Here is a 20,396-nt window from a genome sequence, read left to right as displayed (position 1 = left end):
TCGAATTAATACGAGGAAAAAATATAACTGAAATGAGCGGAAACGGCACGCAATTTTTTGGTTCTTCCAGCGGTGGATTTTATGTTTGAAAATTCAGAATCGATACTTTTGGCTAGTCGATATTCGATGCGAACTCGAGTTCCACGTGACTTAAATTGGAGATCAACATTGTTACGTTCAGTTGCGATGACGTTGTTGTCAAATCACATGACATTTGAAAGCCTAAGTAGAAGTCCAAGAAGGTACGCTTGAAGTAAGTCTACATACTTATGGCCCCAAAAAACGAGAGGGTTGATATCACGAAAAACCTCAAATTAGTACAAGTGTGATAAATTTATTCTAAACTAATTTTTTTATCGCAAAAAATTATAAATCATTATATCTGTATCGAATTTACCCAAAATTATTTTTTTACCATCAAGAATCCTAAATTGGTACACTTGTGATAAATTTACTACAAACTCATTTTTCAATAATAAAAAATTCAAAACTGATATACTTGTGACAAATCTAGCCTTTGTTAGTTTTCGTTAAATTTTACCATCAAATTATTAAGTTAGATGATACATGACAATTGACAGGTGTATCAATTTGGGGGTTTTACCTTCCGTTTGTCACGATTATATCAATTCCAAGTTTTTCATGGTATTAACTTAATTTAACGAAAATTAACGAATGACAAATTTGTCACAAGTATATCGGTTTGGGATTTTTGATGGTTAAAACATTAATTTGGGGTAAACTTATCACACGTGTATTAGTTTGAGATTTTTGTTGGTTAGAAAAATAGTTTGGGGTACATTTGTCATAGGCGTACTAGTTTGAGATTTTTTTGTGATAAAAAAAATTAATTTGAAGTAAATTTATCACATGTGTATCAATTCAAATTTTTTGTGGTAAAAAAATAGTTTAAAATAAATTTGTTACATGTGTGCTAGTTTGGAATTTTTCATCGTATTAACCTAAAAATAAAAATAAATATATATGATTGGAAGCCTTAGATTTATGTAGGGATGTGTGGGTTTCAAATTCAATATAGGTTCCACTCGAAACCGTCAGAACCAGTTCTCTAATTTTTAGAACTTGGGATCTATACATAACCTGAAACCTAGAACCCATTTTATCATCGGTTCTAGAGTTTACTTAGATTCCACTCGTATTTCTTAACCGAACGATTACGGTGAATCATCACCTCTAATGACCACAATTGGTTTCTATAATCCACTGACCACAATCCATACTTAGACACACGAAAAAAAAAAACATTAACAAACTAAAAATCTCGGTCATGGATATGGTCGGAAATGAAAACTTAGACTATTAGTTATAAATTACACACTCATCATCGAACGTCGGGCGAAGATATAGAGCAAGAAAAACACATAAAATCTTTTTCGGGTTCCAAATTTTAGATTTCATCTGGAACCGAAAACCTACTCGTCGAAACTATTTCTCTAATTTTTTGAACGTGAACCTACCCTGCACACTCGTATGATGAATATTGCTAGTTGCCACAACATTGACAGTAAACTAACCGTTTTCTTCCTTTGCTATTAATAAATTCAATAAGCTAAAACCGTAATTTCATTAAACCAGTAAAAGAACCAATATATATATTATATTAGATTAAAGATTAATGAAGTGAAAGCAGATCAAACCCCACCATATATATATTTTCCGGTCAAGCACAAATCAGATCAAACCCACCGACCGGTACAACCGCTCTCAGCAAATCAGACCGGAAAAATCTCTCTGTCTGCTCTGCCCTGCTTCCTTACTTGGCTTCCACTTCCCAATTTCATCTGCACGGAGTCTCCCCCTCAGTCTCTATCTCTCTCTCTCTCTCTCCTCTCCTCTTCGACGTCACCGATCACCAACTCTCTCTCTCTCTGGACTGTGCCTGTGGTTGTGGAATTTCTCGGTCTTCCCCGTCTTCTCGGTCCCTGCGCAGCGCGACTCCACCGAAGCTCGGCGTCATCCCCCCCCGCGAAGAAGAGAGAACGGCGAGCTCACGCGAATCCTCGCTCGCCTTAAATCCGGCGTCCTCTCTTTCTTCCTCTTCGCGCGCTCCAACGCCGGTTTGAGGCTTTCTCTCGTCACTGCTTACGCGTTCTCTTTTCTTTTTCCTCGATACGCTGTACGTGTTCGTTGTCAGCGGCGCTAGGGACGCTTCGCCTTCCTCAGTCCGAGACTGATGACTCCGTGATCCGTCGGTTTCGTCTCCGAGTTCGTTTGGTTTTTCGGTTCGTGATCGCGCGATCGGAAGCTTGTCGCGCGGCGGGCTGTGTTGGAAGGTGAGTCGGAATCCGAGTTGAGATAGCTTGATCTGAGCTTTCGTGTGGCGGTATGTCTCGTTTCGAGTTTGGTTTGGTTTTCGAAGCGGTTTGAGTTCATATTTCGACTGTTGCTGGTTTCGGTATCTCGCTATCCTTCTCGCTGATGATCGCGTTTCTTCGTTTTTCGTCGTCGTGCGGAGTCTTGGTTGAGCGTTGACTGCTGAGCTCCTTATTTGAAATCGTTTTGAAATTGAACAAGCTCTATTGTAAGTTTGTCGGTACAGATGGTCGTCATCCGTCGATTATGCCTTTCAAATTCGCATGGAGACGCTACGTTTTATTCTTCTGGACTGTAGATGGTTAACCGTTGAGGTTGAGGACAGCGTTGATGGTGTGATTGGGACGGTTGTTCCGAGTTAGAATTGATTTGTTATTGAGCTCGCGCCCTTATATTGTATAGGCTTTCGTTATGTCTATGGTGATCTCGGCTCTTATGCGTGACTATTGGATGTTTTCGACTGTAGAGGGCCTTTATTGGATTTTTCATTGTTTAATCAGTGGCAGGATCTTATTTACGATTTTAACTTCTTGAGTTGCAGAGGAGATTGGGGGAATCCGTTGGTGGCTCTGGATGCTAAGAAGAGTTGTTTTTTGAATCTGGATTCTTTGAAAGCAGATGGAGAAGCAGCTTTTGGACATTCAGCCTCGTGAACTCAAATTTCTATGTAAGGCTCTGAGAATGAGATACACAATGCTAGCTTCTTCGTATAAATTTGCTTAGGGAGAACATACAGTGAACGATACATGTATATTGAAGAATTTGGCCAGAAGTAGCGAACCTTTTATTCCACACATATGCTTCTGAAGTTGTTGATGTTTGATACTCTCTATTATTAATCTTGCACTTAGATTGTTTGGTCACTGCTTTGTCTCTTCTTTTTCTTCTCGTACTTTTTGAAGTTAACCAGCACAAAGTTGATGAATATGAACTGATTACCGCTTATCTATTTCTCTTGTTGCTAGTTGAGCTGAAGAAGCAAAGCATGTGTACCATCCGACTTGCGAATAATTCTCACGAACATGTCGCTTTTAAGGTCAAAATATCCTATCATTTGACAGTGTTTTGGTAGCTTAATATTGCGAGGATTCAAACATCTGAAAGTGAAGTAATCTGAAATTGGAAATTACTACCATGGCAGGTTAAAACTACATCTCCAAAGAAATACTGTGTCCGACCAAATGCTGGAATTATTGCCCCAAAATCTGCATGCAATTTCAATGGTATGCCATCTTTTCAACATTTATCGTCAAACTGGTGTATATATGCCTGGTTCATCTTGTTGAAATGCCCATGTCTTAGGTAAGGATGGGCACATTGGCCTCTGACTAAAGCACACATAAGAAGTTATTGGGAATTTTTAAATTCTTGACTATAATTGTTAAAATGTCAAGATTGTAGAGAATGAATGATCAAATGTTCACTATTTTAAACATTTGATCTATGATTAAAAGGTGTGAATTCTCTCCTCCTATAGAAAATGTGAACATGAGAGAGGATGGAGTATTAAAATTATAGATATATCAACATGATTTTTATGGATGCTAATTTTCATTTCACCTGTTTCTTTTCACATTGAAGCTCAGACCATAGATACAAAGATTTTGCATTCTTGTGGAACATAAGTGAGCGGAACGTGTTAGAGATATAGCATATTGGACATGTTCAGTTCTTTGAGGATTATCTTGTTGTTTTGGTCAGTAAATAAAACCAAGACCTTATTAGATCACTAAGATTGATATTTTGCATTTTGGTGGTAGTGTTGAGTTTCTTACCGTGTATGTGCTGTCAATTTTAGTTACAATGCAAGCTCAACGTACTGCTCCTGCGGATATGATATGCAAAGACAAGTTCTTAATCCAAGGAACTGTTGTTCCTCCTGGTACAGCAGACGAGGACATCACATCTGGCATGGTATGGGTCATTCTTTTCGTGCAGTCCAAATTTAATTATTTTGTTGCTTTCTCATTTGTGTGTTTTTCAGTTTTCAAAGGATGAAGGCAGATATGTAGAAGAGAACAAACTCCGGGTGTCCCTCATCAGTCCACCTCATTCGCCAGACTTGTCACCAATCAATGGGACATTTAAGCAGGGTCTAAGTGAAGCTCCATTTAAAAAAGAGCAAGGATTGAGTGGAGTTGACTTCTTCTATTCAGAGCCCATGGTAAGATTCGGGGGCAAAGTCGTCGTTATTTTTCACCTTCTTTTCCATCATATTTGTAATCTGGGGAATTAAACAAGAAGAAGCTGGTTTACTAGGTTTGGGTCTCTTCCTCCTCCTTTTTTGAGGTAAATCATTTGAGCCTGCTATTGAGGTTATATTTTCATCAGGTGGCCAAGGCTGTGGACTTCATCAAGATAGTAAACAATGGGGACTTGCATGTGGAAAAGGACGTGAAGTCTGAGGAGAAAAGGAACCTAGCAGAGGTGATTGTGATGAAAGCGGCAAAGGATGTGAAGTCAGAGGAGAAAAAGGACTTAGAGGAGGTCATTGTGATAAAGACAGCAAAGGATGTGAAGTTAGAGGAGGAAAAGAACTTAGCAGATGAGATTGTGATGAAAGCAGCTAGGGATGTGAAGTCAGATGATAAAAACAACTTGGCAGAGGAGATCGTGATGAAGGCAGCAAAGGATGCAAAATCAGACGATAAAAACAACTTGGCAGAGGAGATTGTGATGAAGGAGCCAAAGGATGTCGAGTCGCGGCAATTTGTGAAGACAAAAGACGATAAAAACAACTTGGCAGAGGAGATTGTGATGGAGGAGCCAAAGGATGTAGAGTCGCGGCAATTTGTGAAGACAAATGTGGTGGAAGTGAGTCTATCCAGAGATGTTGAGGAGATAAAGTCAAAACTAAATGAACTTGAATCAAAACTAAGTGAGGTTAGTCTACAAATTCTGGTTTCATTTGTCTTGTTTGCTTGAGTTTACTTCTCCATGATTGAATGAATATGCTCATGGCGGTGTTTACCCATGTCTGCATCCGTGAGGAGTTGTCTGCATATGGTTGTGAATTCCCGTACCTACCATTTGACTACTGCATGGAATAGAGTAGTTATAGCTTTTAAGTTGGCTGACTAGGTTTTCTTGAATAGGACCTGGTTCTGTTGCTTTTTTCATTTCGGTAATTTGGTAATCATCTAACAGAATGTTGTTGCTTGTTGTCGATATTGAACCACCCTCATTTGGTTTACTGTCATTGCCTAAATTCTAGGGACAGATTAATGAAGTTATCATGTGGATCCTTTGTAGGCTCAGGCTACCATTTCAAAGCTTATGGAAGATAGGAGATTAAACACTCAAGACAGAGTATCTTTGAGAGAGGAACTAGTAAGTTTCTCGATTGCAGATTCCCAATCTTCCATTTTTTTCCTTCTTTCTCAATTCGTCTCACTTTTCACAAATTGCCACCACCATAATGACTACTCTTTGTTGCCATCTCACTTTTTTGCAGGCAACTTTGAGGAGTAGGAAAAGCAGACAAAGAGTGCAAGCAGAATTCCCTCTTCTGTTTGTCATTATGGTGGCTATGATCAGTGCCACTCTCGGATACCTTCTACATTCATGAATCAGCAACTGTTTTATACAAAGTGAGGCAGGCTCATACTTAGTGTGATAGTAGGTAGCAAAGGTAGGTTGTCACTTGTCAGATTGCTCTTGCTCTGGTCTTCTATGGTTGTAAGGGGTGCATAGAGAGGTAGCGGTAGCATCAACATCTCGTATCTGGGTATAGTTTGCTTGCTTTAGTCGCTGTGGTTGTAAATGTGAATTTTATACAAACAGAATTGCTTGGAAGCTAAATTTATTCTGGCAGACTGGATTTAAAGGTAGCTATTCGTTGACCGTAAGAATGATTATGTGCATTTGATAGGACTAGAAATTCATGTCCCGAGCTTTGGCGCATCGTTTTTTGGCTTCTAGCTGGCATATTCGTAAATGCCTGTCTATGTGGAAGAAGCATCAGCTTACGAGTGCAATGTCGCCTGAGGGGATTGATATGTATGTGGAGCGGAGACACAAGGATCATGGATGAATTTCTCGTTGTTGAGAACGGGAGTGACCTCATTCTGAGGCGGCTTGATCGACGGTTAGCGGTTGTGATAGTTTCTGAGAACGTATTGGTAGCAAGTCCAATGTATGTGTGTCTATGTATGAACTTGGGTTTCTAAGTGGTACGTGAATCGGTGACACTTTTTTGGGATCAGTAATTGCAGGGCAAAAGTACAGCAAAAGTACCAATATTTATATACTGCGTTCATTTTAATGTTAATATTTTTTTTCGGATCACTTAAGTGTCAAATCGAAGAAAAAATGATCGCCGAATTGCCAATTTCGGCCCAAAATAGTTATCTAAGTGCTAATTCCGGCCAAACAATATATGTGGCATTTTTTATTAAATTTTTAATGTTACATGTCAATTTTTTAAAAAAAAAAATCAATCCACGTGGGTTGTTCAACTTAAAAATAATTATTTTATAAAAAATTAAAATTAAACAGAAAAAAAAGGGAATCGTGAGTTTGCGGCGACGAGGGGTGAGGGATGGCCAAGGGGGGTTGCCGAACCCCGGCGACCCCCGTCGAGGCGTCGCTAGCGCTAGGGTCGGCGAGATTAGGCCGTTGCCGGCCTCCCAAACCCAAGGCGAGGCTGTCCTCGCCCGGATCGGGGCGAAGTCGAGCCTCATAGTGGCGAGGTGCGGCCGGCCTCTCCCAGCGGCGGCCAAGCCCCAACAAGGCTCGGCCGTTGCCGCTTGGGCTCGGCGACCCCCCTCGGCCATCCCCCACTCGTCGCCGGTGATGGTGGAGGCAGCGGCACCATACTTTATATTTTTTTTTAATTTGATTTTTTGACTTTTTTTTTAATGTTTTTAACTCTTTGCTTTTTTTTTTAATTGCTAACTTGGAAGCTCCGGTGAGCAACATGAACGCCACGTAGGATTTCCGACGAAACTCGGCGGAGTTGGCACTAAAATAGCTGTTTTTCAAAAAAATTGACACTTAAGTGATCCGAAAAAAAATATTGGCACTAAAATAAGCGCCGTACACAAATATTGGTACTCATGCTATACTTTTGCCGTAATTGCGGGGAAAATTTCAAAAAATGGCCTGAAGTCATCTTATTTTCTCAAATAAGAATCCCAAGTGAATCTTGTTTTAAATAAGAGCTTGGCTTGAAATGCATTTTCCTCATTTCTCATTTTGATTTTTTATTTATTTTGTCTCTCTTTTTCCTTTTTCTGGTTTTTAAAAATGAAAAAAATAGCCACACCGGCGAGAAGGTAGCTCTCCTTCCCGTGGCAGCTAGCCCACCATTGGTGGAGGGTCGGCAAGGGTGATAAAGGCCGGCGGGTCGCCGGCGCCTTTGCGAGGTTTGACGACCCCTACTCAAGACCGGGTGCGGGTCGATAGCCCTCTTCTTGACCATGGCCGGGGTCGTCAACGACGGGGGTCACCTCCCCTTGGGGGCTAGCGACCCCTCGCCCATATTTGGGAGAGGGCCCAACCCTCTTTTTGTGACCTGCCGGCCTCCGCCCATCTCCCCGGCACGCGATTGTAAGTTTTTTTTTCAAAGAAATAGAAAAAGGAAAAATTTAATGAAAAAGGAAGAAAAATCAAATATAGAACCCTTGAAATCATGTCCTCTTTTGAAATTTCATGACTACTTTTGGTCCTGAAATAACATTTACTTCATACCTTTAAATAAAGATATTTGAGACCCTTATTTAAAATAGTGATTATTTGAAGCTCTTATTTATAAAAATGAGAGGACTTCGAACCCTCTTTTGAAAATTTTCCCCGTAATTGCAGTAAACGGACAGAGACTCGTTGGGTTTCTACGCGACTCGATCCCATGAAATCAAAAGACCTTGGCCTTCCGAGTCGAACATAGCATTGCGCTCGCTGTCGTCTAGCACTTCAGAGTTTGGATGGATAACTAAACGGGGAATGGTTCCGGAAGAATCAGGACCAAAGAACTCTCTTTCGACATCGGGGAAATCTAAGGGGGGGCCGGGATTAGAGAACTGAGTAGGGCGGCGAGACGGAGAAATCCGAACCGCGAATATGCAAAATAATCAAAAAAGCACGATCAATTTTACCATAGACGGCCATGCCGAGGCGGGGAAGAACGCATCCTCAAGGCAACAAAATGCTGCGACTGGTACCTCTAACCAGATGGACAGGAGGAGTTTTAATGTTTGATGAATATTAGGGGTGATTAGGGATGAGTATCGGGTCCGGTTCAACTCGAGAACCGAATCAAACAGGCCTGTTCACGACAGTGGATAACTTGGATTTCGGAACCCGTTCTATCGCAACATAACTCGTAAAATAACAACAGTAATAGTATCTCTCGTAGGTTAGAGATTATTATTATTATTACTATTATTATTTATTGATTGTAAATTCTAAAACTTATTATGAAAGTACAATTGAATTCGAAATTTTTTAAAAAGCACAATCAAGTCCTAAAACTTGTCAAATTGATGTAATCAAGTTCTTCCATTGATTCCGTTCAATTTGACTAATGAAAAATGCTGATGTAATTTTTTTTATTACTTTCTTTCTTTTACGTGGAGTCGATATGGCTAAAACAAGAACGATAAGTCCAAAATGACGTTGTTTTGGTCCAAATTTGATTGTTAATAAAGTATACTAACATGAAAAAAAAATGCAAAACCCCACTGTCCCACCCCCCAACCATCGCTGGAAGCTGGTTTCTCTGCTGCTGCTAGTGTTGTTAGTGATGCTTTAAAAAAAAAAATTTAAAAAATATATATTAACGATCAGCGGACCTAAATGCCATTGTGTATTTATCTTTTTTGTTTTAGCCACGTCAATGCAAGTCAGAAGAGAGAAAGTAATAAAAAAATGCCATGCCAATATTTTTCACTTGTTGAATTAGACGAGTGAGCCGAATGAATCGATTACACCAATTTAACAAGTTTTAGATCTTATTATACTTTCTAAAAAGTTTTAGGATTTAATTACATTTTTGCTATAAGTTCTAGGGGCGCAGGTTTTTTTTTTTTTTTATGGGGAAAAATTTGTTGACCGGGTTAGAATGAGTTTGCTTGGATCCGTTTTCATTCGGGCTAACCGGAGAACCCGAACAATTTTATTTTATTTTTGTACGCCGGAGGACCAAACATAAGAGCAGGAAAAACTCCACTCACCGAGCTTGCTGCTTCTCTCTCTCTCTCTCTTCCCCTTCCTCTCCCTCCACGGGGTTTTTGATTCGCGAATCAGGGTTTATCCCAAATTCCCAGGCAGCTCCCTCCTTCTGGAACTCGCCTCGCCATCTCCGATCCAGGCTCCGCCGCGCGCGCTCGCTTATCGAGCAAGCGAACCCCCGCGTCGAAGCGGCGCAAAAGGTATGGGCGCCCAGAAGAAGGCCCCGACCAGAGCGGTCTCGGATGATCCCGAGGACCTGGCGCGCGTGCCGCTCCAAGCGGTGCTCCTGGCCGACAGCTTCGCCACCAGGTTCCGCCCAATCACCCTCGAACGCCCCAAGGTACTGTGTTGCCTCGTTGTTCCCCGTCTTCTTCTGTTCCTGCTTCCTTTTTACGTGTGGAGGTTCGCTTTAGATGCTGTGTATTGTATGTGTATTCGTGTAATGCATGAAGCAGACGATGCTACGTGTGCAATTTATGAGCAAGATAGGTGCTTGGTTCCTGTTCCGCTGAGTTAGTTCGTCTACATAGTGTTGAATTGATTGTGGCAGTGGGTTGCGAGGTGATTAATTAGCATTGCTAGCGGGTGGAGTTTTCGCTTGCTAAATTTTTGGCAAACTCTAGCGCACTGGGTTGCAACAGGTTAGTAAGGCTGTCAGAAATGCGTTCTGCCTTGCTTCGCTACTTGTGAAAGAGTTTAGAAACATAGTTACCAACTGATCGACCTTACAGCTGCTAAGGAATGGAGGTGATAGATAGCTTTTCCGAGAACAAGCAATGACTCATCAGAGCATTTACCGTGCATTGTTTAGGGAAGGGAGAGGATATATGTTGTGCAGATATTGGGGTATCTTGGGATTTCCAAACAATTAGTTTAGCAGGGTCTTATTAGGATTGAATTGTTTAGGAACTGTCAGTGTTTATTCTATGGATTGTGTTAGTTTTTAGACTTGTACCTGGCTCGATCCAGCTTCTTCTTGTTTCTTTTCATGAATAAAAGATATATCTGAAAATGTTGAACATCGATTCTGACATGCATGTCCCGTGCCTTTTTTTACTTTGTTTTGCTGGATTTACCTTTTGGTTGTTTTGTTGGAACAATCTATTTGTTAGATCCTTCAAATTCCTCCTAAATTATCAGATCAATTATGTGCATTTTAATCCTTGGTGTAACGTAAGCCTTTTGTTATTGAAGGTGCTACTGCCATTGGTAAATATACCGATGATAGAGTATACACTAGCATGGCTTGAATCTGCTGGTGTTGAAGAAGTTTTTGTATTCTGCTGTGCTCATGCCAAGCAAGTAACAAACTACTTGGAGAATTCCCAGTGGTTTTCCCAACCAAAGTTTTCGGTCACAACAATTGAGTCACACAATTCTGTTAGTGCAGGAGATGCTCTTCGATTGGTTTACGAGCGTAATGTGGTAACTTTCTTTACTCTGTTTGTCCTTTTCATGTTAACTTGGAGTTCTTTATACAGAGGTGCATTGCTTGATCCAAAAAAAAAAAAAATTCTTCCTTCTCAGAGTCAAAGCAGCAGTTCACACCTGCATCTACTGTCTATTTGAAGAGTGCTATTTCTTTCACCTTCAAATGTATAGCATGTCCCCATATTGATATTGATACTTAGCAGATCTTTCATGTATTGAGAGAGGGGTGAGGGGGGTAACAACTAAATTGTGTTAGTAAATGGAGGGTGCGACTGTATAGGTGCAACTTTGTGGTTGTCCGCTTCTCCTTGAAACTTCTGGCAGTGATTTAAAACATGTCCGAGTGTGTTTGTAGGACGCTGCATGATTTGTGTGGTTGTTATATGAGTGTCGATGAAGGCTCATCTAAAGTAAAATTGGAAACTTAAAACTAGCTTTTGTGTTTTTGACTGCATTTAGATGGATGCAGTGTTTCTCCCAGAAAGGATGGGATTTGTAAGATGGCTTTGTAATCTATAACCCTGTTTGTGTTTCTTTCATTATTATATCCGCTTTTCAGAGCTTTTCGAATCTACTGCCACTGGTAAATTCCTTCCGTATTTCTAATATGTAGCAACTCTAATCTATGCCACTTTTGCCTCTTAAGATACATGGGGATTTTGTCCTTATCAGTGGAGATACACTAAGCAATATGTCATTGATGAGGGCACTCCAAGAACATAAGGAGAGAAAGAAAAAGGATAGCAATGCTGTAATGACCATGGTCATTCAACGATCAAAACCTTCTCCAATCACTCAACAATCTCGTCTTGGAACAGATGGGCTGTTTGTGGCTATAGATCCTACTACAAAGCAGCTGCTCCATTATGAGGAGAATACAAACCATTTAAAAGGGACTTTCTCTATTGACAAGATGCTGCTGGTAGATAATACCTCAATCACTCTTCATAATGACATCCAGGTTTCTCCAATGAAAATTACCTCTTCTATGTTCCCCTTGCATTCACACACTTTGCTTTTCTGAATTTATTGTATACTTGATTAATATATTACTAATATGTGATGGTCTTCTTTGCAGGATTGTTATATAGATATCTGCTCTCCTGAAGTACTCAGTCTCTTCACTGACAATTTTGACTATCAACATCTTCGTCGCCATTTTCTGAAAGGACTACTTGTTGATGATGTACATGTTTCTCATAACCAATGTGCTATTAAAGTTCTCTTCCTACGAGAATGTATTCTAGTCTGTGCTCTTAACCTGTGTCTTACGCAAATATACTCGACTTTGTCTCACGAAATTTGGGGTCACGTGCAATGGTGGATATGGCATACTAGTGTATTCTTGTGTGTCCCCATTTTATTAGCAAAAGGAAATTCCTGTTTTAGTTTTACTTTGTTGGTGTAATTGCATTTTCACAGAGCTAAGTGCTTGTGGTTTCAGATCATGGGTTACAAAATTTTCACTCATGAAATTCACTCAAGCTATGCGGCTAGAGTTGACAATTACCGAGGTTATGACACCATCAGTAAGGATATAATTCAGAGGTGGACATACCCACTGGTTCCTGACGTGCTGTCTTTGGGGAATTCTGCTACTAAACTTGAAAGACGGGGAATGTATCGAGCATCTGGTATGGGTCTTGTTTAATTTGTGTAGGTACTTTACTTTCAATTGACGATAATGCACTAGATGAAAGCTGGCATCTCTTTGCCCTCAATCCCTCTCCTCCACACCCCCCCCCTCCTTTCCCAAAAAAAAAAAAAAAAAGAGATAGCACTTTGCTCTGCATGCCAATGACCCTTGCTTGTTTCACCACTTTCGCTTTAGAAGGTGTTCCTGCAATTTCTTCTCTTCTCTTGCCTTTCTGGTGGCAAATCTTACTTGAAAATACTTTTGCTTGTCCTCTTAACTTTGGGCAATGCATCTTAAAAATTGCCTCATGGAATAATATAGTTCTGTTGATTTTTAATTTAACAAGGCCTTGTCTTATGTACTTTCTATCATGTGGCTATATCTCTGTCCTTTCAAGATTGTGAAAGAACAAAGGAATTCTGAAATTGCTTGGCAAAGTACGATAATGCAAATTAAGTGCTAAATCTTGCTATATTTAGGATTGATAAATCATAAGGTCATTATTGGATAAGTTGTTGGTATTGACATGCTTCTTTACTGAATTAGGATTTTAGATATGATTCCTTTTCTGCTATGGTTGTATTTTACTTTACCCTTTGCTTTTCCTTTAAAAAATTTGTCTTCATGGTGGAAGTCATCCTGGGGAGGGCCGAATTCTGGTGACTTGATAAATTGCTGCATTCTTTGTTTTCTCCTTTATATGGGAACATTGTAGGCAGTTCATGCATGAATTGCCTGATTTTGAAACAAGGTGCCATTGCTCATTTTTAGTTTGGGCTGTAAATTTAAATTGCTCACTTGGTCTGATGAATTCTGTTTACTCAGAAATAGGGCAATCCAGGTCTGCACAAATTGGGCCACTTACAGTTATTGGTACTGGCACCACAATTGCAAGCAATACCAAGATTACAAATTCGGTAGTTGGAAAGGGGTGTGCGATTGGATCAAATGTCTTAATAGAAGGTTCTTATGTATGGGACAATGTCATCATTGAAGATGGATGTGAGTTAAGGCATGCAATAGTGTGCGATGGAGTAACAATGAAGTCTGGATCAGTTTTGAAACCTGGTGTCGTGTTATCTTTTAAGGTACTTATCACTTATCTCAATTAAGAACCTTGTTTAAATTGTTTTTCTGCTGTTTCTTTAGATCATTTTAGATGGCTTTAGTGAATGATAGTACTGATTTTCATCAGACTCAAGATATTATTTTCAAATTTGAAGATTAAAGTCCTCTTATATGAGGAGAACACAACTAGATCAGCTAGAGAGATAATAATTTCTAATAAATTTTACTTGCAAAATATCCTAGGCTGTCTTGCTATGACTGACTTTTATACTAATTAATCACATTTTATGCATTTGGAAAATCCTTATGGACCTTTAGATTATCAATGTATCTTACTTCTCAGGTTGTCATTGGACAAAACTTTGTTGTTCCACCATATTCAAAGGTATCTTTACTTCAGCAACCAACCAAGCAAGATAGCGATGAAGAACTGGAATATGCAGACAACAACAGTGACACTCTGGATTCCGGTGCGTCCTATTAACTTACATATTTCTTTCATTGACTTTTGGTGTATGTAGCAATCATCGTGCATCTTGGCTGGCTTCTTAGATATTTATTGTCATTCAAAAGAACTGTTGAGCTGGAGCAGTTTTATCTTGTAGGACGGCTGCCTATAGGCCTGTGAGGTTCTTGTGGCAGCTGGCCATGTAGAAGTGCGGAATCTTCGGAAACCTTTGGAAGTGCTTTTTGGTGTAATTAACTAGATGCAGAAACTCTTCAAAGAAAGAAACATTTATTTGCTATAAAAATACAAGCTTTTGGCTAATGCTTGTGTTTGTCTTCCATCTACAAGTAACAAGAATGGTAAATATCTCTCCACCAAGCAGGAAAGTTAGAGCTAGAGTTATTGGTTTTGACACTTAAGATTTCTCAAACTGAATTTAAAAGACCTATAGCGCTTTTCAAAAGTGGATAAGTAGGATTCACTGGCTATTTGCCAAGCAAAGTTAGAGCTTCAGTAGTAGAGACTCTAACTTCCCAACAAGCTCTGGATAATTAGTGGATCACAATCTGAAACTCCAGTAGGAGATTTTAAGATTGGTCTCATTTGGACTCTTGTTACTCTATTCCTCACAGGAACTATGTGATTACAAATTTCTACCTGCCTTGAATCTGTTTTCTTTCTCCTGAATTTTATTTGCCATACGATTTATAACTTGGAGATTTTGAAGTGCAGCGGCTACTGGTACGATGGACAAGCTAAATGGAGATTCCTCGTTGGAATTCTCTGAGATGCAACATCATGTTTCGTCGGAGGTTAGCTATATTGGTTAGCTGATGATTCTTGCTGAAGTTTATTACTTAAAGATATACCGTGTTCCACATCTCAGCATAGACTTCTTCTGTGCAAATTATGGTTTAATTCAACTAACAGATTGTCATGTTTACTCTTTGCCACTGAAATGAATTTAGGCTCAAAGTTACAAAATGATGTCTTCAGATGTGTAGCTTTTCTACTTATCTACATACTTCACATGCATCAAATCTGATGGAAAAATTAATTGAGAATGTTATGAGCATCTTTATCACAATAAAATTTTTTTGGCCTCACGATGCTCTCTTGATTTGTGGATTTTCATTTTGTTACTCTTGTATTGTATTGGCAATTCGGACTAAAAGAGTTAGTTTCGTTTATATGTGCATAATGTTACTTCTCCATTTTGTTTAAAAGAAATTGCATAGTGCAATATAAGCCTGAAACAGTTTGCCAGACAGTCACAGCTTTGATTTTTTTGTTTTATCTAGCGAAGGAAAAAGTCAATGCTTGAATGAGAAGCACATATTCCATGCAATTGGTTGTGAAGGGTTATTTTCCAGCATCCATGGATCATAACATCAGTCTTTAATTAAATATACCTGTCCCCGAATTTTCTCCACATATCACTTCGCATTCCTGGCAATTAAAATCTTCAAGTTGCACCTTGAGTTTTGTTATTAGACTTCAATTTTTGGCTTGAAAAGTTGATGCAAAGTTGTCTCTGTGTGAAATATGATGGAATCCTCTACTTTTTTTAGTTTGGGGCAGAAGATAGAGTGTTATTATTATTTTTCTTTTTTTTGGGGTGTGGGGTGGGGTGGGGTGGTTGTTGGAGGATTCACATATGGTACCCCGTTCAGTTTGCTGTTTGTGCTAACATCTATAGTTAATCAGCTTGGCTATGGTGGTGTGGGTTACATTTGGTCCATATGTGAAGGATCTCATGAAGAAGAATGGAGACATTCAGTTGCTCCTATTCCTGCTGAGAAACTTGCAGAGATTACTCAAGTGATAGAAGATGATCTGGAGCTTGTTAGTCAAGATAGCAATGCTCCAGCATCATCTGGAGAACTGAAACCTGACAGTCAAATTAATGCCGAAGACGATGCAGTTTACTTTGAGAAGGAGGTAGAGAAGTTGCAAGATCAGATACTGATAATGTTCAACTTTTTGGCTGAGTGGATCCTCTTTAAAATAAAATTTGTATGTGCAGGTTGAGGCAACCTTCCTGAGGGCTGTAAATGAAAATGTTGAAGTAGACCATGTAATCTTAGAAGTGAACTCTCTGCGGTATGTGATATCTTCTAGTTAGTTGTAGCCTTTGCTTTAAACTTTTAGTGCTCTACAAAGTTGACCATATCAAAGCATAACATCTTTGTGGTTTTTCCTTGAACTATTTGTGAAAATACCTCTTTCCCTCGGAATCTGAGAATAGTAAATATTTATTGAAACTATTGCCCATTCTTTCTTTTGATGGTCCTTCCTGTTCCAAGGAATTGTTGTGAGGCTGTGTTGTCATTTGTGTGCAGATGCTTATTTGATCAGTTTCTTAGAAAGTATTTCATGTTTTGCTTGCTCGTTTGTCATATCAGGTTGTCATACAATATGCAATCTGCAGATTGTGCTGGTGCTATATTTCACTCCATGATGAAATTGGCTTTGGATACTACACATAGTACGCATAGTAAGTTGTCTACAGAAACTCTTAATTTTCTTGCTACTTAGTCTATGCAGCTTTGGGGCAGTAGCAATAAATCAATTCAAGTGGACATTTATAAAAGATAGGGCTGTGTGTGACTATTACCTCTTGACAGCCTTTTGTCTTTTTGTTTGTACCAAAGTTCGGTACCATGTCTATTTTCGGGTATTCAGCATGGCACAAAACATGAAGGCGCTAAAATAAGAACGAATTAATTTAGCCGGTTGAAAACTGAAACAGAAAATATGCTGGTGATTTTGAAGCAGAATACCCATCTCTGGCAAATGGAATAGCTGTAGTCTTATGGAAGCTTTTGATTGAACTCAATTGAAAAGAAAATCGGAGGTTCTTTTACCTTGCATATAGCTCATTGCTCATGCTAGTTTATGCAAAGATATTTTTGGGCCAAGGGTCAATAAGTTACAAATGAGTCAACCTTAATTAGGTGTCTGTCTCATGCGCTAATATGTAATCTCAATTTCTATGGGTCCAGTTGGCCAGATTTTTTACTTGTTAATGTGATATGTTCTTTTGATTACCTGTCATTTTTAGTGCCACTGCTTTCTTGTTGACCAATAAATTTTTAGCACTATTTCTCATTCATCAGCAGTAATATGCTCATTTGCTGTCATTCCATTGACCAGTTCTTTCTGATTCTTCAGAAATTCCAGTAATGCTCTTCATTTGTAAATCAAAGTACTATAAATCCTAAAGGAGGACTTCATAATTTGCTGCTGCAAGTGCTTTTGATTTGATACTTCAAAAGATCTCCTCTTGAAAGCTTTTTAGTTCTAATGTTTGTACACTTCAAAAGATTCATGTGTACAAGTTGCACTGATGTAGTCCTTTACTTTTTATCGAATCTTTTTTTTTTTGCGATTTATTTTTACAAGTTATAATACCTTCTCCATTGTTTGTAGATAAATTTGGGCATGATGAGTTTTTTTTTTTTCCCTCCTGATTTTATCACTAATAACCTTCTTCATGCAAAATGAAATAAAAATATAATCTTGAAATCAGAATCAAGGAAGTTTTTGTTGCCACGAAATGTGAGGATTGCTGCTATCTTAACGCAGAATGTCTGTTTGAAGTTAGATTTAAGGACACTAGAGGTTCACATTGGCAATGACTTAGTACCTACAAGGAAGAGGAAAGCTTTGAACTTTTTCCCCTGGAACGCAAGTTCTCAGAAAATCTTTCATGGTTTGGAGCACAAGTTTTCATATTTGTCAGTTTAATGCCACGGCCTTTTCTTCTTAAAGATGGGTTTCTCCATGCATGCGCTCCTAACGACAACAATTCTGCATTTTGGATGTATTCTATATCTATTGTACGGGTATAACAAGCATTTCATAGGCTCCTATACCTTGCCATAGGCATGTTTTGGTGTCGTTCATGGATTTTTTTGGGACCTATATAGATAGCATCTTTTTTTTTTACATCTGTATAGAAAAAATAATAGAAGTTTCTTTCTTCAGATGAGTTGTTGCGTAATGTGCAAAATACAGTCAACACTTGGCAAAAACTTTTGAAGTCCTATCTGCCAGGCAAAGATGAGGAGGTTTGTATATATTGTTATTTCTTACAATATTTCATATCTCTGGTGTTGGTAATTTCATATTGTTACTCCACATTTGGAAATGAAGGCCCTTAAAAGCTGCTCACAGTTCTCCAGTGTTTATCCGGTGTTTGTGTGCCAAGTGCTTTTAAAATTTGACGAGTGTTCATACCCACTAAGCTACGAAGGAGGAAAGCTTCACATGCCATGATTTTTAGGCGTAATATGCATATTGTCAGTTGCAAATGGATTTCTGAGCTGGATAGTAGTTTTTACGATTTAGACGTTCAATGATGGTGACTATTATGCGATGTACATTTCCGAGTGCCTGTGGTAAGTGCTTCAAGAAAGTGTATACGTGACCTCCATAACGAAGTCCTGATGCCACAGATTGAAGTGATACTGAAGTTCGAAGAGATATGTCTGGAATCGGCGAGGGAGCTATCTCCATTGTTTACACAGGTTATTTTTCTTTATCTCCCATTGTTTTCATCTTGAAGGAACTGGTAGGTTTATAAGCAGGAAAAGAAAGTCCTTTTCCGTCAGGTTATAGAAAATGGCTGTGTTGGTCATGATCTTGACTGGCTGGTGATTTGTCACCGATTCACCTTACCCGGTTTGATTAGTTCCTTCTCTTGAGCTTTCTTCAAGCTTTTGTACTAGGATTGTAGCTTGGAAAGCGATTGTTTGCTTTTTCGTTACTTTCACAGAACCAGCTATTGCTGGCTTTTAAATGATTTTGTCAGCATCTCAATTTTGGATCTGTTATATCCATCTTCTTGTTGCTTGATCTCTTCTTCTCAAGCTAAGTGAATTGGAGGTTATGTTCTAAGCTGATCTAACAGCTTCTGCATTGTTTTACAGATTTTGCACCTTCTATATGACAAGGACATCATAACAGAAGAGGCTATCGAAGATTGGGAATCTGAGAAGAAAGATGCTGATGAAGCCGACAGAGTCTTTGTTAAGCAAGCCGAGATATTCCTTCAAGTATGTACTTGCATTTACCTATCACTCAATATATATGTGGTGCTTCTTCCAATTGCATTTCTTTTCTAACGCTTTAGTTGTTAATGCTGTAGTAGCTAGAACTGCCCATACCACAAGCAAGCTTGTAAGTGTTGAATTTATGGAAGATAATCTTGGGCAATGGTTTTCACTTTTGAAAATTGACTGGTAATGTTGCTGAGTCTGAAGTCTTGATTCTTCCTTAGACTGCCAGCAACTTCTGCAGTTCCTCTGTCATCATCAGAGTCTTGGAATTTGCTCTTTGGCTTGATGTAATCATTTCTTACTAACCTGTAGAAAGCATAAAGCGATGGCATTCTATTAATTAAAAGTTGGCAAGATTCTTTCCATCAAGTGCGTGTGAAGTTGCATAGCTTTGTGTGCTGGCTTCATTTGATTACAGACAGTACGCCACTTAATGGGGTTGTAAGGCATTCTATAGCACCACCAACTATTTGGGTCCTGAACAATACTTGATTATGCCAAGTGTAATGAATCCAGTGCAGTTATGTTTAACAATAGAGTTGTTTTCAGAAGTTTTAAGATTTCATCTCAAATTCTGTAGCATAATGAATGAAACCAGTGAAGGATTCATTGTGAAGAAACTGCGGTGATCCACAGGGCTCAACTTTTCATGTCATTGTACTTCTCGACGTTCCTTTCGAGGAAGTATAATGTAATTCTTGTATGCCTTGGGAGAGAAAATTCAGCGGCATGCTTTTGTTATAACCGTTTTATGAACATTTGTTTCATGGTACTGCAGTCATAATAATTGCAACTTCTTTTTGCTGGTGCAGTGGTTGAGAGAGGCACCTGAAGAGGATGATGAAGAGGATGACGAATGATGCAGAACATCAACTGAAGATTTAACCTCTCGCGTAGGCACTGAGCGCGAGAAACGTTAAACCATGTAAATTATTCCAGGATAAGAAATTTTGGGAGGGGAAAATGGTTTCATCTGGACTCGTCACATTTAATGTACTAATATATTCACCGAGGTTATATAGTAGATTTTTGAAAGAAGAGGATTGAGGACTGCAAAGACATGATTCTAAGGTGTTGCGCGCAACAAATACATATTGGGAACGAGCATTCTTGTGATACATCAGCCCGTTCTTCGGCAACATTTATGCCTCCGACTTATGCTATGAACAGAAATTATCAATGCTCACTTGCCACTGTACTTTCCTTTTCTCTATGGAGACTTTGGATTTAACTATGAACTCGAATG

At 39.0% G+C, this 20,396-nt stretch overlaps 2 protein-coding genes across 6 annotated transcripts; both read left to right on the top strand.

Annotated features, from left to right (window-relative positions):
- The first annotated feature begins 1,800 nt into the window (after window positions 1-1,800).
- On the top strand, window positions 1,801-6,161 carry LOC115743976 (vesicle-associated protein 2-2-like). 2 transcript variants are annotated; one of them, XM_048271483.1, is made up of 11 exons: window positions 1,801-2,294; window positions 2,801-2,803; window positions 2,876-3,001; window positions 3,300-3,370; window positions 3,476-3,557; window positions 4,133-4,248; window positions 4,319-4,517; window positions 4,664-4,967; window positions 5,046-5,217; window positions 5,587-5,664; window positions 5,789-6,161. In XM_048271483.1, exons 3-11 carry the CDS (start codon window positions 2,953-2,955, stop codon window positions 5,900-5,902), a joined length of 1,185 nt encoding a protein of 394 aa, XP_048127440.1. In that variant the 5' UTR covers window positions 1,801-2,294; window positions 2,801-2,803; window positions 2,876-2,952; the 3' UTR covers window positions 5,903-6,161. The 2 variants fall into 2 exon arrangements, with proteins under 2 accessions (XP_048127440.1, XP_048127184.1); XM_048271227.1 differs by having other exon boundaries at window positions 3,237-3,370; window positions 4,319-4,498; window positions 4,666-4,967.
- Window positions 1,833-20,341, top strand: LOC115743975 (translation initiation factor eIF-2B subunit epsilon). 4 transcript variants are annotated; one of them, XM_048285976.1, is made up of 16 exons: window positions 1,833-1,848; window positions 9,520-9,844; window positions 10,699-10,929; window positions 11,582-11,896; window positions 12,014-12,121; window positions 12,380-12,569; window positions 13,397-13,659; window positions 13,983-14,109; window positions 14,820-14,899; window positions 15,795-16,028; window positions 16,114-16,190; window positions 16,493-16,584; window positions 18,078-18,160; window positions 18,548-18,619; window positions 19,022-19,147; window positions 19,963-20,341. In XM_048285976.1, the coding sequence occupies exons 2-16, from the start codon at window positions 9,707-9,709 to the stop codon at window positions 20,008-20,010; spliced, it is 2,184 nt and encodes a 727-aa protein (XP_048141933.1). In that variant the 5' UTR covers window positions 1,833-1,848; window positions 9,520-9,706; the 3' UTR covers window positions 20,011-20,341. The 4 variants fall into 4 exon arrangements, with proteins under 4 accessions (XP_048141933.1, XP_030534882.1, XP_030534881.1 ...); XM_030679022.2 differs by lacking the exon at window positions 1,833-1,848 and having other exon boundaries at window positions 9,486-9,844; window positions 14,823-14,899; XM_030679021.2 differs by lacking the exon at window positions 1,833-1,848 and having other exon boundaries at window positions 9,486-9,844.
- The last annotated feature ends 55 nt before the right edge of the window (window positions 20,342-20,396 follow it).

This window comes from Rhodamnia argentea, chromosome 1 (assembly GCF_020921035.1).
Source record: "Rhodamnia argentea isolate NSW1041297 chromosome 1, ASM2092103v1, whole genome shotgun sequence".
Classification (NCBI taxonomy): Eukaryota; Viridiplantae; Streptophyta; class Magnoliopsida; order Myrtales; family Myrtaceae; genus Rhodamnia; species Rhodamnia argentea.
Note: the sequence above shows the minus strand (reverse complement) of the source record. Positions and strands in the feature narration are given on the sequence as shown.

Excerpts from the sequence above, each read along its gene's own strand:
- LOC115743976 (XM_048271227.1), top strand. The coding sequence starts at position 2,953 with ATGGAGAAGCAGCTTTTGGACATTCAGCCTCGTGAACTCAAATTTCTA. Across the intron at positions 3,371-3,475 it reads ACGAACATGTCGCTTTTAAG|GTTAAAACTACATCTCCAAA; the intron begins GTCAAAATATCC and ends CTACCATGGCAG. Across the intron at positions 5,218-5,586 it reads TTGAATCAAAACTAAGTGAG|GCTCAGGCTACCATTTCAAA; the intron begins GTTAGTCTACAA and ends GATCCTTTGTAG.
- LOC115743975 (XM_048285976.1), top strand. The coding sequence starts at position 9,707 with ATGGGCGCCCAGAAGAAGGCCCCGACCAGAGCGGTCTCGGATGATCCC. Across the intron at positions 12,122-12,379 it reads AAGGACTACTTGTTGATGAT|ATCATGGGTTACAAAATTTT; the intron begins GTACATGTTTCT and ends TTGTGGTTTCAG. Across the intron at positions 19,148-19,962 it reads AAGCCGAGATATTCCTTCAA|TGGTTGAGAGAGGCACCTGA; the intron begins GTATGTACTTGC and ends TTGCTGGTGCAG.